Source organism: Phyllobates terribilis, unplaced genomic scaffold, assembly GCF_046119375.1.
Source record: "Phyllobates terribilis strain yellow unplaced genomic scaffold, ASM4611937v1 Scaffold_86__1_contigs__length_6382490, whole genome shotgun sequence".
Taxonomy (NCBI): Eukaryota; Metazoa; Chordata; class Amphibia; order Anura; family Dendrobatidae; genus Phyllobates; species Phyllobates terribilis.
The window spans coordinates 4,347,210-4,365,129 of NW_027362846.1; the positions used below are offsets into that span (position 1 = coordinate 4,347,210).

Below are 17,920 nucleotides of genomic sequence, written 5' to 3' on the forward strand. Positions count from 1 at the left end.
CTCTGACTCCTCCCCTCCTGTGACCTCATCACAGCTCCTGTGCGCACAGAGCAGTCATATATGTGGTGGCGGCTCTGCAGGTGGAGGTATGTGGAGACCCCCATTACTGGGCGCAGGGGGCATTAACCTCTTCAGTACGGAGACTCTTTTGGGGTCTTGTGTTGCCCCTTTATAAGATTCATAAGGTTTTTGTTCTGTTTCCTGTGATAGATACATACGACCCAACTACGGCGACAGGAAGGGAGGAAATGTATTGTTCTCACAGTACAGGACCCCTTTACTGCCCCACAGTGTAATGCCCCCATTATGCCCCTTATGCAGGATGTATGATGCCCCCCACAGTGTAATGCCCCCATTATGCCCCTTATGTAGGATGTATGATGCCCCCACACAGTGTAATGCCCCCATTATGCCCCCTATGTAGGATGTATGATGCCCCCACACAGTGTAATGCCCCCATTATGCCCCCTATGCAGTATGTATGATGCCCCCACAGTGTAATGCCCCCACATTGAAATGCCCCCATTTTGCCCCTTATGCAGTATGTATGATGCCCACACACAGTGTAATGCCCCCATTATGCCCCTTATGCAGAATGTATGATGCCCCCACACAGTGTAATGTCCCCATTATGCCCCTTATGCAGGATGTATGATGCCCCACACAGTGTAATGCCCCCATTATGCCCCTTATGCAGTATGTATGATGCCCCCACACAGTGTAATGCCCCCATTATGCCCGTTATGCAGGATGTGTAATGCCCCCATTATGCCCCTTATGCAGTATGTATGATGCCCCACACAGTGTAATGCCCCCATTATGCCCTCTTGCAGTATGTATGATGCCCCCCCACAGTGTAATGCCCCCATTATGTCCCTTATGCAGTATGTATGATGCCCCCACACAGTGTATTGCCCCTATTATGCCCCTTATGCAGTATGTATGATGCCCCCCCACACAGTGTAATGCCCTCACAGATACATCGCGCAGACAAACACAAACCGGAAGTAACCAATATAATTAATTATGTCCCTGATATGGGGGAATTGTGATAACAGTGAATAATGCAGAACAGGGAGATTACAAGAAGAAATCTATAATATCAGATACACAATGAATACTCCGGCTCACTCTAACTGTAATAGCCGCCTCTAACCGTATGTTAGTTTAGCTATTGACAAGGGTGATGGTCCAGACACATATAGACATTATATATAGATAGATAGATAGATAGCTCTGGCAAAAATTAAGAGAGCACTGCGCAGTTTTCTCAACATGTCTTCAGCCATTCTGTTCCAGTGTCAGTTGAATTCCAACCACCGTCCACCTCATTCTACTTAATGTGCTTCTGATTAGGTGATCACCTGAACCAAATCTTATGTAACCAGGGAAAATATAAAAAACACTGTTGTGGTCTTCACAATGCTCTTGCAATAGGATAAGCTGGAAGGCAAAACAAGTGCTAGGAATAGCCCAAAAGTAAGTTGGAAGAAAAAATAACTTTTAACCATGCCAAAGGAGTTGAAAAGAAAAGTCTTGAGTGAGGAAAAGAAGGGCTCAATTCTGGCTTCACTAGCAGAGGGATACAGTGAGCGTCATGTTGCCTCCATCCTTAAAATTTCGAAGACTGCAGTCCATTACAACAAGGTCAAGCAGCAGACATTGGGGACAACAAAGCTACAGACCGGCAGAGGGCGAAAGCGACTCTCCACTGACTGGGATGACCGTCATCTTATTCGAATGTCACTCAGCAACCGCAGGATAACATCAAGTGACCTACAAAAGGAATGGCAAATGGCAGCTGGGGTGATGTGCACGGCAAGAACAGTTCGTAACAGGCTCCTAGAGGCCTCAAGTCATGTAAAGCTAGAAAAAAGCCTTTCATCAATGAGAAGCAAAGGAGAGCCAGGCTGAAGTTTGCCAAAGACCATAAGGATTGGACCATAGAGGACTGGAGTAAGGTAATCTTCTCTGATGAGTCTAATTTTCAGATTTGCCCAACACCTGGTCGTCTAATGGTTAGACGGAGACCTGGAGAGGCATATAAGCCACAGTGTCTTGCACCCACTGTGAAAATTGGTGGAGGATCGGTGATGATCTGGGGATGCTTCAGCAAGGCTGGAATTGGGCAGATTAATCTTTGAGAAGGACGTATGAATCAAGCCGCATACAAGGTTATCCTTGAAAAACACTTGCTTCCTTCTGCTCAGGCAATGTTCCCCAACTCTGAGGACTGTTTTTTCCAGCAGGACAATGCCCCATGCCACACAGCTAGCTCAATCAATGTGTGGATGAAGGAGCACCACATCAAGACCCTATCATTGCCAGCCCAATCTCCATACCTCTGGAATGTAATCAAGAGGAAGATTGATAGTCACAAGCAGGGCCGGCTCCAGGTTTTTGGCGGGCCCTGGGCGAAAGAGTCTCAGTGGGCACCTTTAACTCATAAAACAATTCATGATGCACAGAGAAATATAGGTATAGTACAAGACCAAAGATTTCACTTCTTACATTACATGAGCGACATCTATTGTAAATTCCACAATAGCTCAGAAACCGGAGAATCGCTCCATACAGAATACTGGCCCCCATGAAATGCTCCATACAGGATACTGGCCCCTATATAACGATCCATACAGGATACTGGCCCCCACATAATGCTCCATACAGAATACTGGCCCCCATATAACGCTCCATGCAGGCTGTTTTTCCCCCCACATAATGCCTGATGCAGGCTGTTCCCCCCACATAATGCCCCATGCAGGCTGTTCCCCCCCCTTATAATGCCCCATGCAGGATGTCACCTCCCTTATAATGCCCCATGCAGGATGTCACCCCCTTATAATGTCCCATGCAGGATGTCACCCCCCTTATAATGCCCCATGCATTACGTCACCCCCCTTATAATGCCCTATGCATTATGTCACCCCCCCATATAATGCCCCATGAAGGATGTCACTCACCCCCTCCCTTATAATGCCCCAATCAGGATGTCACCCCCCCTCCCTTATAATGCCCCATGCAGGATGTCACACACCCCCTCCCTTATAATGCCCCATGCCTCCATACATTAAAAAAAAATCAAATACTCACCTCACTTCTCACCAGCTGCCGCTGCTCCTGGCCCGTCACCCGCATCGGCATCTTCCTGCTCTGCGCTGTGACGGCTCAGGAGAGAGTGAAGTGTAAAGACGTCACCGCGGCCTCTGACCTGAGACGTCACAGTGCAGCAGCCGCGGAAGAGACCGGAGCTGCTGAGGAGGCACAGGGAGGGGTAAGTATTGTGCCGCCGACTGCCGGGGCCCTGAGATAGCGGGGGGAGCGGGCGCTGACACCGCGCTCCTCCGCTCACGGGTCCCATATCGCGACTGGGTGCCCGACGGTGAGTGGGCCCCCCCACCTGCTCAGGGCCCCGGCACTTGCCCGGGTGCGCCGGGTGCTGACGCCAGCCCTGGTCACAAGACATCAAGCAAAGAAGAACTGTTTACATTTTTTCGTGCCATGAGTGGCATAAGGTCACCCAAAAGCAGTGTGAAAGACTGGTGGAAAGCAGCCAAGACGCATGAAAGCTGGGATTAAAAATCATGGTTATTCCACCAAATATTGATGTCTGAACTCTTCCTGAGTTAAAACATGAGCATTGTTGTTTCTAAATGAATAAGAACATGTTTTTTCTTTGCATTATTTGAGGTCTGAAAGCACAGTTTCTTTTTTATTATTTTGACGATTTCTCATTTGCTGCAAATAAATACAACATTTTTAGCTTTGAATTTCAGAGACACGTTGTCAGTAGTTTATAGTATGTATATATATATATATATTATCCTTAGCGGGGGCCTCCGGTTGTTTCCGCTATGCTGCAAGTCCTCCTGACAAAGTTTATCAAGGCTCACTGGGCCGCCATCACTACAACCGGCCTCACCCTGTTCATTGTACTAGCACGGACCAACCCCTGTACCGTACGTCAGTGCTGGAAGCAGCAGCCTGGCTCACGTGCGCCTCCCACTCTTCACTGTAGGCGTACACTCCTAAGAGAAATCTCCTCGCGGATCTTCGGTGCTTGTCCAATGGCGGGCATCTCTCATATCCTATGTACTGAGGTCTGGTTCTCGGGCCTTGACTGGCATAGTCGGGACTTCGGGTCTTTACCAGCACAGGTCTGGTTCTCGGGCTTTGGCCGGCATAAACTGGATTCTGGCACTCATCTGGCACCAGCCGGGTTGTGCTTCCCTGCACACCACAACCTGCTGCTTTGGGCTCTTTACCACAGCCTTGTTCCTCGGCACATGTCCTGCTCGATCCTTTGCTTGGCGACAAATCTGCTCTCATTTTGCGGAGCTTGCCTCTTATGTCAAGAAACTGGGTCATCAAAGTCACCTTACCCGGTGAACCATCTAGACTCCTTCCTGAAACTCTACCTCCTCCGATTGGTTCTGGAGGGTTCCGCTTGGACAACAGATGACAGTCTTCTTACACAAATGCCGCACAACACTGAGGTGTCTCGCTTCTTATGGCGCACAATCTTACACCCCTTATGCAGTATGTATGATGCCCCACACACAGTATAATGTTCCCACAGTACCACCATCACCCCCACACACAGTATAATATTTGCACAGTACCGCCATCCCCCACACACATTATTTTCCCACTGTGCCGCAATCCCCACCACACACAGTATAATCTCACAGTACTGCCATTCCCTACAAACACAGCTTTCCCCCCACACAAAGTTTAATGTTCCCACAATACCGCCATCCCCCCACGCACATTATAATGTTTCCAGAGGCCTGCCATCCCCCCCACACAGTAAAATGTTCCCACAGTACTGCCCCCTACATACACAAATGTACCATCTACCCCACAGCTAATTAATAAATACTCACTTAATCCCATTGTTGGTGCAGATACTAATAAACCCAGGACTTATGAGATATTTACGTATTACCAAATTACCCTAGGATTAAATAAACCCTAATTAAAGGATTAAAAGCATTAAAACAAGACTTTTATTATTTATCTGTAAAAGTGGTAGATAGATCAATTTAAAATTTCACCATATTATCTCCAGTATGACAGCAGGAAGATAGAGGAAGAAGCAGTTAGGATTTTGGACATAGAAGTGGCCAATTTATTGGTACCTATTGGACCTATGGTGCTAAAGCAAAGGCTTTAAAAGGTCAGTGACTCCATTTTTATTGCATTATAGCCCCAGCCCCATGAGGAAGCCAGTCAATGGACACAAAGTACTACTGAGGAGTCGTACCGATGGACCTCAGCCAGTGAGGTCCTCACAAATCAACTGGTAGCTGAGATTAGCTCTGAGGGGCCGTAGTGACACATCTCGACCCATATGGTCCCCACAGGGGATGATGGGTCTTCCCATAATGGTTTGCTGGACTGTTGTAGCTTGTAACAAAAGTTATGTACCGCTACATGTAACCCGAAAGTTCCTGACTGCTTCCTCTGCATTATGCATTCATACGCTGTATTCAAAACAAAGTTAACTCTGCATGTGTTCATTGAACAATGCGGATTTACCACATCTAATACATTCTATTGTGGAAATTTCTGTTTTCTGAGACTAGTGTCTCCGCAACAGAAATTAGCATGCTGCGGCTCGTAAACCCGCGTCGCTAGTGAGTTTGCGCAACGTCAAATAGAAGCACATTGGGCATGGGATTTCTATAAATCCATCCACTGAGCTGCATCCAAAATTCTGCTATTCCTGATCGTGGGCACGTACCCTTGGACTTTGGCGGTCCTCATTCATCTCTACATCATCTGGTCCGCGCTTGCAGTTGGGAGATATGAGTTATCTATATATATTTTTTTTCCTTTTGAGGTTGGGGGGTCCACTTATAGCTATTGTTGTTATGAACGTGACTTAACTAACATTGAGCAGTGAATCTGTTTTCCCTATAGTGACTGAGATTTCTTGTTGCTAAAACTGATATTTTTTCACTTTAAACCTTTTTTTAAACAATTCTGATTAGTGCGATCATACAACATACAAGCCTCTAATTGCTCAGATAATGCACTGTACTACTGTAGTGCTGTGTATTATCCCTGCCTGTCAGTGTAATACTAACGTATACACATGAGATAAATGTTGGCTGAACGGTCATTTGGCAGATGGCTATCTCTTCTGACTCCCCCATACACACAAATATTCCATCTTTCCTGTGGTCTGTATGAGAGAGTCGCCCCCAGACTCTTGTAGGGAAGAACAAACGGATTAGCCTCTGAAATTCAGGATGCCTGATCCTTCTCTGCCCTGACATCATCTGTCAGGAGGCCCCCAAATACATTATATAGTTGACCAAACCCCCCAAAATCAGTGCTTTCATGCAACTTTAGTCGAATGTGTATGGGGGCGTTAAAACGTAACTTAATACTAACGTGTACTTGGGTGAGGAGGGACATTGAGCTGAACTTTGTCAAACCTTATTAGATACCATGTTTGCTATTGAAAGTGGTTAAACTGCCAAGGTTTTTGCTGCAGCCGCACCTGTGTCATTGCTGCGGTGTACATCTATGTTCTGGTGCCCAAGAGTTCATTTTTTTAAAAACAAATGTTTAATGTGTTAAGAAGTAACAATGTGTCTTATACTTTTTGCAAGTTTTTCCTTTTACTAGAATTTTTGTGCCAATTTTCTTTTGAAACATTTTAAGATCTGCTTTTTCTTGTAATATAGGAAAGTCTAAGGCCAGAAATAAACACCATAAAAAACTGTACATGGGGATTTTGGTATCAACTAATTTCTGTCCGCGGTGTTTGTAAAAACAAAAAAGCTTTTATAAAAGCCTCAAACTTCCTTGTGTGAATCAGACTGAGATCTCAGGTGATAGAAGATTACAGTCTGGGGAAGACGGGAAACATTCATATAGACAACTGGTAGTGATGTAGTAAGTGACGGACTCTGGCCAAATATGTGTCTAGATCCGTAGTAGAAGATGAATTTGTCATCCTCATCGTGAAGTAGTTATTTCTTATGTTACGTGTAATGAATATCTCCTGCAGTATTGCTAATGCTGATTCCAGTGTTGGTAAATGAGACGAGAATTAGCTTTATGAAAGATGAGTCTATGAGCAACGTGTTCAGCTGCAGACTCCAAGGAAGAAACTGCTTGTTGTCTGTGGCCTAAAATATATAGGTTTTATTACTAGATGTAAAGCAGAAAACTAAATACTGTAAAATAATAAATTTCCTCATATGTTCCCCTTATTATCTCCAGAAATTGTATTATTTGCACAGGATCTTTATGATGTTACATCGGCTCAACTTCTCATTCAGGTCCCTACAATATCAGAGACTTCAGTGAAGATCTTCTATATAAGAGAATTTTCCTGATTTTTCTCATCAAGGATGGATATAGACAGAGACAAGAGGGCGGAGAAGATATTACACTTCACCCTAGAGATCCTCTTCCGGCTTACTGGAGAGGTGAGAGATTCTGATGACGTCAGATTACATCATTCTTATCTATGGGAATAACAAATGGACAGAACTGGAGAGGTGAGGACTCTGGAAATGTCTTTAGTGAGATTTATTAATGTGTCTCTCCATAACCAGGATTACACAGTAGTGAAGAAGACCTCCAGTGAGTGCTGTCAGGACCCTGTTTCTGAGGGATTGGGAAGACCCCTGAGCCCAAGCACTGGGCCTCCACCTCACCCCCTGATGCATGAGGACATCAATAACCAGAAGATCCTAGAACTCACCTACAAGATGATTGAGCTGCTGACTGGAGAGGTGACACTGCTGGGAATGCTGGGACATTATACAGTAACACTATGAAGGGATCGGGGGGATGACGGTATCATTGTATGTGTCAGGTTCCTATAAGGTGTCAGGATGTCGCTGTCTATTTCTCCATGGAGGAGTGGGAGTATTTAGAAGGACACAAAGATCTGTACAAGGATGTCATGATGGAGGTTCCCCAGCCCCTCACATCACCAGGTAATAGACAGGACTAAATACACACGGCCTATAATTATCTGTATGTAAAGAATGAATTCAGTCCCTGTATGTGTTTCCTCCAGATCTATCCAGTAAGAGGACAACACCAGAAAGATGTCCCCATCCCCTTCTTCTAAAGGACTGTAAACAAGAAGACCCCAATGTTCCTCAGGATCATCAGGTAGATGGAGAGAAGGTGTCATGAGATCTCCCCTATGATGTGTAGACGGCTGTGAAGGTCTTGTGTTCAGTCTTGTTTTATCCACCAGTATTATATGTTTTATACTTGTGTAATGAGACCGGTGTTGATGGCAGGATTAGAACTGACCATAGATGGGACTTCTCCATCTGTCTATGACTTTTACAATATTTGTTTCAGGGTGAAGATCTGACCCATATTGATACTACAGAGACATATGTAAGGGGTGATGAGCGATGTAAAGAGGAGATTCCTACATATGACTACCCAGGTGAGTAGTGACCACTAAATGCAGAGAAGTCACAGATTCTTCTCAGTCACCGGCTGTGGCTGCTTTATTGGTGGTGTATTCCGGTCATATCACAATCGTGTGATCACCATTTTGTCTCTGGACCACAACATTCTCCTCTTCCCAAAATTGATCAAATGACTTTGGGCACTGAAAGTCCTTTTCTATACAACTTACAACCGGAAGGATCCACCTACCCCTGGGATTAGAAGACGCTGACCGTCTTTCTAGAATCCTGATATCTTATTGGATGAATCTACCTTCTCTCCCTTCTGTGCTGCTGAACGTGCTCATATGGTCCCTTCAAGACCAGGTCCAGTCTTTCTGACCAAACTTGGCTGTAATATACATTTATTCCCGCCTGCAGGAGATGTGTTGGCTTGAGCCCTGGTTTCATGAATTCACTCCATGTCATAAATTCCATTATATTTTCAATCCTAAGGAATTCAGATTACTGCACAATCTCTCCTTAAATGGGGGCGCTAATACTTTCTCTACTCTCCTGATCAGAACTCATAGTAGCTTCAATGAACCAATATATGAGTGCATCTCCGGTTTAGTGTTGTAGTTCTCTGCCGATACATACATTCTTTATTGGGATGAAACGTTTTTTTATTCTATGTCTACTTGTTTTTACAGTTTTTCATTTTGTATGACTTGTGGTGGGATTGTCCGGCCTCACTTATGTGACTCTGTAACTCCCTTGTAGTCTTTAAAAAAAGGTCTCCGTTGCCTTCTCCAAATGCCTGTGATCTAAATTAAAGACACCTCAGCTCTGCAGTATTATAAAAAGTTCTATTTAGATGTCTAATATTTCCTCTTGAAACTCATCTGATAGAAAATATTGGCCTTTACGATAATTTAGATTGCCAAGAGCCACCAAACCCCATACTCCAATTACCTCAGAAAAGTTTCACCATTAGTTACTCATTTTTTTGGTGACTAAGACTGTTGAGTTTGATCATTTCAGTAGATGTGTTATTGTCTATGGTCACAGTTTTGACCATCACCCTTTAACCCCTCTACATGTATCTGGGCTTATACAGAGGCCCCTAGGCTTGGTTCACAGTGTTACCTGCTATTCTGTGGAATGAGATGAGAAGAAGAATAGTCAGGTATCCGAGTCAGAGGGCAGAGAAAATACAAAATCAGAAAACACAAGAGTAGTCAGAAAACGGGCCGGGATCACAACAGGAAACAAATACACAAGCCGGGAGCTGAGCACAGAGGACTGAACCAGAGGAGAACAAGGCTGTATCTGGCATCTTCCGACAATATGCTTCCAGCTTTAGTAGGGTGTGGTGCTTTCCAATTGGTTGAAGTAGGGAACAGATTACTCCAGCTGGACAGCACACACACCCATACTGCCAGACTGGATGGTACTACTGGTTTCAGCAACCCTAAGCTTAGTGGCTGAAAAGAGCCTGCGCAGCCCAGAGCTTCTGGTTAAGGAGGCGCATGTTGACAGAAGCAGACAGCAGAAGCTGACCCCAGAGGAGATAGGACACACCATTTGCAGAAGCCCCTAATATGACAAAATGGCCGGAAACCAGAGCAGTAGAAATCCCCATAAAGTAACTCCATTTTGGAGATTATAACCCTCAGTGAATTAATCTATAGGAGTAGTGAATATTTTGACTTCACAGCCACTTTCCAGAAATTAGCACGCAGTGGATGTTGGAGAGTGAAAATTGCAAATATGCCATTTTATTCCCCAATACATAGTGCCCAGATTGTGCTTCAGGAGACAGACACACACACACACACATCATACACTGCTCAAAAAAATAAAGGGAATACTTAAACTGCAGAATATAACTTCAAGTAAATCAAACTTCTGTGAAATCAAACTGTCCACTTAGGAAGCAACACTGATTGACAATCAATTTCACATGCTGTTGTGCAAATGGAATAGACAAGAGATGGAAATTTTTGGCAATTATCAAGACACCCTCAATAAAGGAGTGGTTCTGCAGGTGGGGATCACAGACCACATCTCAGCACCAATGCTTTCTGACTGATGTTTTGGGCACTTTTGAATTCGGTTGTACTTTCACACTCGTGGTTGCATGAGACAGACTCTACAACCAACAGAAGTTGCTCAGGTAGTGCAGCTCATCCAGGATGGCACATCAATGCGAGCTGTGGCAAGAAGGTTTGCTGTTTCTGTCAGCGTAGTGTCCAGAGGCTGGAGACAGGCCAGTACACAAGGAGACACAGTGCAGGATGCTTGGCATTTGCCACAGAACACCAGTCGCCACTTGCACCCTGTGCTCTTCACAGATGGAAGCAGGTTCACACTGAGCACATGTGACAGACGTAACAGAGTCTGGAGACGCCATGGAGAGCGATCTGTTGCCTGCAACATCCTTCAGCATGACCGATTTGGCAGCGGGTCAGTAATGGTGTGGGGTGGCATTTCTTTGGAGGGCCGCACAGCCCTCCATGTGCTTGCCAGTGGTAGCCTGACTGCCATTAGGTACTGAGATGAGATCCTCAGACCCCTTGTGAGACCATATGCTGGTGCGGTTGGCCCTGGGTTCCGCCTAATGCAGGACAATGCCAGACCTCATGTGGCTGGAGTGTGTCAGCAGTTCCTGCAAGATGAAGGCATTGAAACTATGGACTGGCCCGCCCGTACCCCAGACCTGAATCCGATTGAGCACATCTTGAGCATCATGTCTCGCTCCATCCACCAATGTCACATTGCATCACAGACTGTCCAGGAGTTGTCGGATGTTTTAGTCCAGGTCTGGGAGGAGATCCCACAGGAGACCATCCGCAACCTCATCAGGAGCATGCCCAGGCATTGTAGGGAGGTCATACAGGCACGTGGAGGCCACACACAATACTCAGCCTCATTTTGACTTGTTTTAAGGACATTACATCAAAGTTGGATCAGCCTGTAGTGTGTTTTTCCACTTTAATTTTAGGGGTGACTCCAAATCCAGGCCTCCATTGGTTAATAAATTTGATTTCCATTGATTTTTGTGTGATTTTGTTGTTAGCACATTCAACTTTTTTACAGAGCAAAGTATTCAATGAGAATATTTCATTCATTCAGATCTAGGATGTGTTATTTGAGTGTTTCCTTTATTTTTTTTGAGCAATGTATAATAAGTGGGTTCTTTTCACTATAGTAATGCCAGATACATGGATGCTAAATGTGGCTTGAGAACCCTGCAATGCTCAGAAGTTAGGGGGAGAGTGAATATTGCTGGACTGGATTGCTGAGCTACTAATAATGGGGAAACCTCTGTTTTTCCACTGACAGATGATGGACCTGAGTGGGGACTTGTTTTTTTGTGAGATGATTAAGTTTTTTATTGGTATTATTTTTGCCTACATAATATTGTTTGGTGGCTTTTTATTCCATATTTGGGAGGCAGAATGGACAAAAACTTGAACGCCCAGTTCTACTGGTTCATGCTATGAGGTTTTCTTTTAGAATGTGAACTGTCATTGTTTTTGTGAATAATTTAATATTTTTACGGAGAGTTCAAGTAGAAATGTTAAAAAATATAAAATTTGACTATATTTTATTCAAAAATAATAATTGTTTTTATTCTTGGCAGATGACTGTACCAGGAGATCAGAGGGACAGCTGACATCTTCAATTTTTAAATTAAATGGGCTTGAGATCCCACAGGATACAACTGAAGATAAACCATCATCCCTTCACAGCAAAGATCTGTCATCTGATCCTTTGAAACACCTCATGTCTTCTCATTCATTACCGAATACTAAGGAAAATCAAAGTCACAAAATAAGCATTAAAAAACAAATTGCTCCTAAAGCAAAGCCGCCATTTTCACATTCAGATTATGGAAATAGTTTTCCCCACAAAAAGTATTTTTTTAAACATCAAAAAATACTCACAGCGAAGAAAAGGGAGAAGCATTTTTCATGTTCAGAATGTGGAAACCGCTTTTCCCATAAATCAAATTTGGTTGAGCACCAGAGAACTCACACAGGGGAGAAGCCTTTTTCATGTTCAGAATGTGGGAAATGTTTTAAATGCAAATCAACTTTGGTTAACCACAAAAGAACACACACAGGGGAAAAGCCTTTTTCATGTTCAGAATGTGGGAAATGTTTTAAACGCAAATCAATTTTGGTTAACCACAAAAGCACACACACAGGGGAAAAGCCTTTTTCATGTTCAGAATGTGGGAAATGTTTTAAACGCAAATCAACTTTGGTTAACCACAAAAGAACACACACAGGGGAAAAGCCTTTTTCATGTTCAGAATGTGGGAAATGTTTTAAACACAAATCAACTTTGGTTAGGCACCAGAGAACACACACAGGGGATAAGACTTTTTCCTGTTCACAATGTGGAAAATGTTTTAACTGTGAAAGACATCTTGTTTGCCACCAGAGAACCCACACAGGAAAGAAGCCTTTTTCCTGTTCAGAATGTGGGAAATGTTTTAACCGAAAAGCGTATATTGATATCCACCAGAGAATCCACACAGGAGAGAAGCCTTTTTCCTGTTCAGAATGTGGGAAATGTTTTAACCAGAGATCACACCTTGTTATGCACCAGAGAACACACACAGGGGAAAAGCCATTTTCATGTTCAGAATGTGGGAAATGTTATAACCAGAAATCAGATCTTGTTATTCACCAGAGAACACACACAGGGGAGAAGCCTTTTTCATGTTCAGAGTGTGGGAAATGTTTTAACCTGAAATCAGATGTTGTTAAGCACCAGAAAACCCACACAGGGGAGAAGCCTTTTTCCTGTTCAGAATGTGGGAAATGTTTTGTGAAGAAATCTTCTCTTCTTAGTCACCAAAGAATTCATACTGGAGAGAAGCTTTTTTCATGTTCTTAATGTGGGAAATGTTTTACACTGAAATCAACTCTTAATAAACATTAGAGAATTCACACAGGGGAGAAGCCTTTTTCATGTTCAGAATGATGTAAATGTTTTAACTGAAAATTCTATTTTCTAAAAGGGGTTGTCCACTACTAGGGCAAACCCTTGTCATTCCTCATATTTGGCCTCATTAAAAGAAAAACACTCATACTCACCTTCCGTACCGGTGCCATTCCAGGGGTGTCTGTGTTCCCAGGGCTCATGTGAAGTTGTTACATCACACGAGCCCTATGCCAAATCAGCACAGGCTTCACTGTCCCCACCTTCGGATGTATTGAACATCAACAGGAAGCCAGGGCTGCTGCTGCTTTTTGACTTCCTCTTTTTGCTTTATGTGGCCGAAGGTGGGGACAATGACGCCAGTGCTGATTGTTACATTATGTGAACCCAGGGCCAATGTCTCACAAACCTCGAAAACACAAGTGGTCACACCATTGAAAATGCACAGGCATGGGGCGTTTGTATAATTGTTTTTATTTTAACAGGATTAAACATGAGGAATGAGAAGGGGTTGTCCAAGTAGTGGACAACCCTTTTAAAGATCAAAAATCCCACACAGAGAGAAGCCATTATCATACCTAGAGTGTGAAAAATATATGTATATATATATGCTATTAATAAATTGTACAAAAACAGTTGTAAAATGAAATGAGAAAGGGAAATGACTTTGAAACTTTTTGTTTTTTTGGACTATAAGATACACTTTTAGCAAGAAAAAAATCTCGGTAATAAATGAGTGCATCTTATAGACTGGAGGCAGCTTTCTGTGACAGAGGAGAACAATGAGACAGTGTCCTTCCTGATTGTGACGAACCAGCTTCTAATCTTAATCAGCCAGATATGCAGATTTGTTAAGCCAAGAGAAATACACTATTTTATTTGTGTTGAATGTGTGTTTCTTTGTCTTTGGCTGGTCAAGGACAGTACTCACGGTGAAAGAATGATGTTCGTTAGTACGTTAATTGCATATTGTACTAAAGCCAGCTAGATGTTGATTAAAGGCCCCGTCACACTAAGCGAGATCGCTAGCGAGATCGCTGCTGAGTCACAAGTTTTGTGACGCAACAGCGACCTTAGCAGCGATCTCGCTATGTTTGACACTTGGCAGCGACCAGGCCCCTGCTGTGAGATCGCAGGTCGTGTCGGAATGGTCTGGACATTTCTTTGATCATTGAGACCCCGCTGGGTAGCATGCATCTGTGTGTTTGACACCTTACCAACGACCTTGTTGACGACTCAGACAAAGAAACACATAGGCGTGCATCGTTATACAGATCGTTACAGGTCGCTGCATCCTTGCTGCGTCGTTGGGAAAATCTGACTGTTTGACATCTCACCAGCGACCACATAGCGACGCAGCAACGATCCCTGACAGGTCGTATCGTTGTCGTGATCGTTGTAGCGTCGCTTAGTGTGACTGGACCTTTACAAGAGCCCCCCTGCTATACCAACTATGTAAATTGATTATATGTGCAAAACATGAGCCCTGTGGAATACCCTCCCTAATCCTTGTACTGTGTATGTGTGCTTGAAAGAACAAGTCTTCTTTATTTAAGGAACAAGGCCTCAGTAGCAGGCAGACTTTACAAAGAGAATCAAAGATCAGACAGACTCTTCAGGACATCAGCTGGGTAGCATGGCTCGATCCAGAGAGACACAGATTTGGATTCTACATTATTCCGGCCTAAGGTTATACGGCCCTAACTGGTAGGATACAAATCGGCTCCATTGACAAACAGAGAACCCAGGGATACGTTTGGGGAGACCAGGTTGGGACGATGAGGTCACCTGGCCTCATGGAAACTCTCGGAGAAGCCCGGGTTGGACCCTCAGGTCTCCTGGCCTTGTACCTCCATAGACTGTTAGCTTCCTATGCTTTCCGCTATCTCCTCTCTGTGGGGGCTCGCCAAAAGTGGGGGGCCACTGGTTGAGGTAATTGGCCCTGGAAGTCCTAAAGTTGCCGCTGCTTTATTCCCATTGGGTCAGCAGAAGGGTGAAACTTTGTAATTTTGCACCATCTTGGGTATTTGTTGGGACTGTTCTGTGTGTTTATTGTCTGTTTGGTGGTTCAATAAATTATTGCCACACTGTTTTACCTTCACCCTGTGTTGTTTGAGTAGTATTGTGCCCACAGGTCTTCACACTAATCACTGAGAGAAATCCTCTCTCTCCTCAAGCCCCACACTTATCTAACTGATTGGTGCAGAGCAGGAGAGGAAGGTACTGGGACCTGCACAAAGGCTGCATGTCCTTTGTGAGCAGCTGAAGAACCTTCCACCCAACTAGCTCAAGGACTTTTCAGATCATGTAATCAATCACATGACCTGGAAGGAACTGCAAAATGGGGTAATGCATATACAATGTATTTGTATGCAAATGTGCATATGTAGTAAAGCAGTGTGTATATAAATGTGCATATGTAGCAGAGTTGAGTGTGCATGCACTGTTCATGCAGCAGTATTATGTGCTGGCCTGGCTGTCTTTAGAAACACCGCACAGGCTAGAGCTCAACCCATTGATTGCCTGTACTTCTTTCCTGTAGGCATAACACTACTCAGACCAATGCAGGGTGAGGGTACCACACTCCGGTAAGACTTTAACAGTTAACAGCATATATTACATTCCCGCTGGCTTGCTAGGTTTAGAACCTCTGAGACTTTGGGGAATTCAGGGCCAACTACCCCAACCAGAAGCACCCAGATTTTGGAGGGCACCCACAGGAGATAGCATAGCAGTGTTGGGCAGTGGAGCAGTTCTGTAATCCAGCAGGTGGAACCATGGTCACTAGGCTGAAGTCCTGTGGAATCACATTGGTAACAGGAGAAGGCTCCTTTTTATAATCCTCAGCTCCTATTTCCCACAGGAGGGGAGGGATATGTTGCCGACTAGTACACCACAGGGGGCTGATGCAATGCCTAATCAGCAGACATTCCATAAATTAGCATACAAAAATGTGGATTGGACAGCTTCACATGAAACAATGTCTCATGTTGCTTGACTTACTGACAAAGGAATAGTACATCTGGCATAATTAAGAATAGTTCCCACCTCTCCCTTCTCACAAGTGGCAAGAATTTCCAGTGGCGCTGAGTCGTTACACACTCCTCCATTTTACACCATCAAGGAAGATTTAATTTGTAGAAAAAAATGTTTTCCTTTTGTGCTGTCTAAACCTTGTGTGACGACACAGCTTTTCTTCTTAATTGTGCCAGACATACATTTCATTATCAGGAATCATACCCCCTTATAGACCGTTCTCTGATAGAAATCCAGGATTGAAAGTGTTTAGAGTTAATATTCACTGCAGAATAATACTGAGAAGTCCAATAGGGGCTTGTTGGAGAGATATCAACGGACGCCATTTGTATGAACCACAGTACAATACTTTATGGTGCCTGGAGATTATTGAAGGAAGGTGCAGGCACAGAGCGAGTAATGACGCTCTCGCATTGGGTTTTGAAGTGATAAGATTAGGTTTTGACTTGTTTGATTCAGACAGTAACTTGTAAATTACTGTTTAGTGTGGTTGATCAGATATTAATTTTCAGTCTGACACTTGCACAAGTTGAGGTTTTAAGTTCCGTTTTTTGTGGGTCAGGAAAAAAAAAAGAGGAAACATGTTAGTATATATATCTAACATCTCTCATGACTTGCTCTCGCTGTGTACAAGGTCTTGTACTAGCTATATCAGAAGAAGGTTGACGAGACACCAAGTTAGTTGAAAAACCGTTTCCTAGACATCAAACAGGATATACAACTTTTTCATCTACGTGCAAAGAGTTAAAAGTATTCAGATTAAACATACACTCCTGAATTGCTGCTTCAAACCCGGAGGGAACATTATTACAAGAGATATAGGACAAGAAGCTACATAATCCTGTATACACAGTTTAGGTGTTATAAGAACCGGAGTAGTCAGGAAGCTGCCACCACCATAACAAAAGCAGAAGTGCTCAAAGTATAACATGGGTGATGATAATCAGTCAACACACACAGAATTCACCCCTGAAGAGTTAGTGGAGGAGAAAAAAGGAAATAAGCATGCGAAAAATGTAAAAAGTCTCCCCGAATGATCAGGGCTAACAGCCCCCGGGGAAAGACTGGATGAGAAGAAATTAAAGAATGTGCTAATAAGTGAGAAGGGGTGCTTTGAGGACCAAGAAGCCCTAAAAGACACTGAAGCATTGTACAGAACGACAAGCGAAGTGAGAAATCAGATGGAGACAGAGATGATGATGTTAATGAATGTTATACTTACCAGCCACCACCCGAGAAAATGGCGCCGGCGGCAGCGCAAGCGCCCGAACAGTCCAGACCATCTCCATGTTTTCCTGGAGGCTGGATATGTGCAGTCTGTCAAACGCAGAATACAGACTGGTGTGACACTTGCTCTGTTTGTGAAACAACACTTCGGCACAAACCTACTTCACTATGCCCTGCCAGTTATATAGATAGCACGCCCTATGCAACTTCCTCTTCAGCGGCCATCTTGGGTAGTGGAACTTCCTCCCCAGTGGCCATTTTAGCTTCTGCCACTCCTTCAGCAGCCATCTTGGGTACTGGCACTTCATCCCTGGCAGTCA

General features: G+C 44.0%; 1 protein-coding gene across 1 annotated transcript in view; it reads left to right on the forward strand.

Annotated features, from left to right (window-relative positions):
* Window positions 1-13,982, forward strand: part of LOC141197764 (uncharacterized) — a 43,001-nt gene extending 29,019 nt beyond the window's left edge. Inside the window, exons 2-7 of the mRNA XM_073662853.1 lie at window positions 7,299-7,448; window positions 7,578-7,757; window positions 7,841-7,964; window positions 8,048-8,145; window positions 8,344-8,434; window positions 12,028-13,982. Coding sequence (XP_073518954.1) covers window positions 7,371-7,448; window positions 7,578-7,757; window positions 7,841-7,964; window positions 8,048-8,145; window positions 8,344-8,434; window positions 12,028-13,292 — 1,836 coding nt within the window. The 5' untranslated portion in view covers window positions 7,299-7,370 and the 3' untranslated portion in view covers window positions 13,293-13,982. The remainder of the gene's footprint in view (window positions 1-7,298; window positions 7,449-7,577; window positions 7,758-7,840; window positions 7,965-8,047; window positions 8,146-8,343; window positions 8,435-12,027) is intronic.
* The last annotated feature ends 3,938 nt before the right edge of the window (window positions 13,983-17,920 follow it).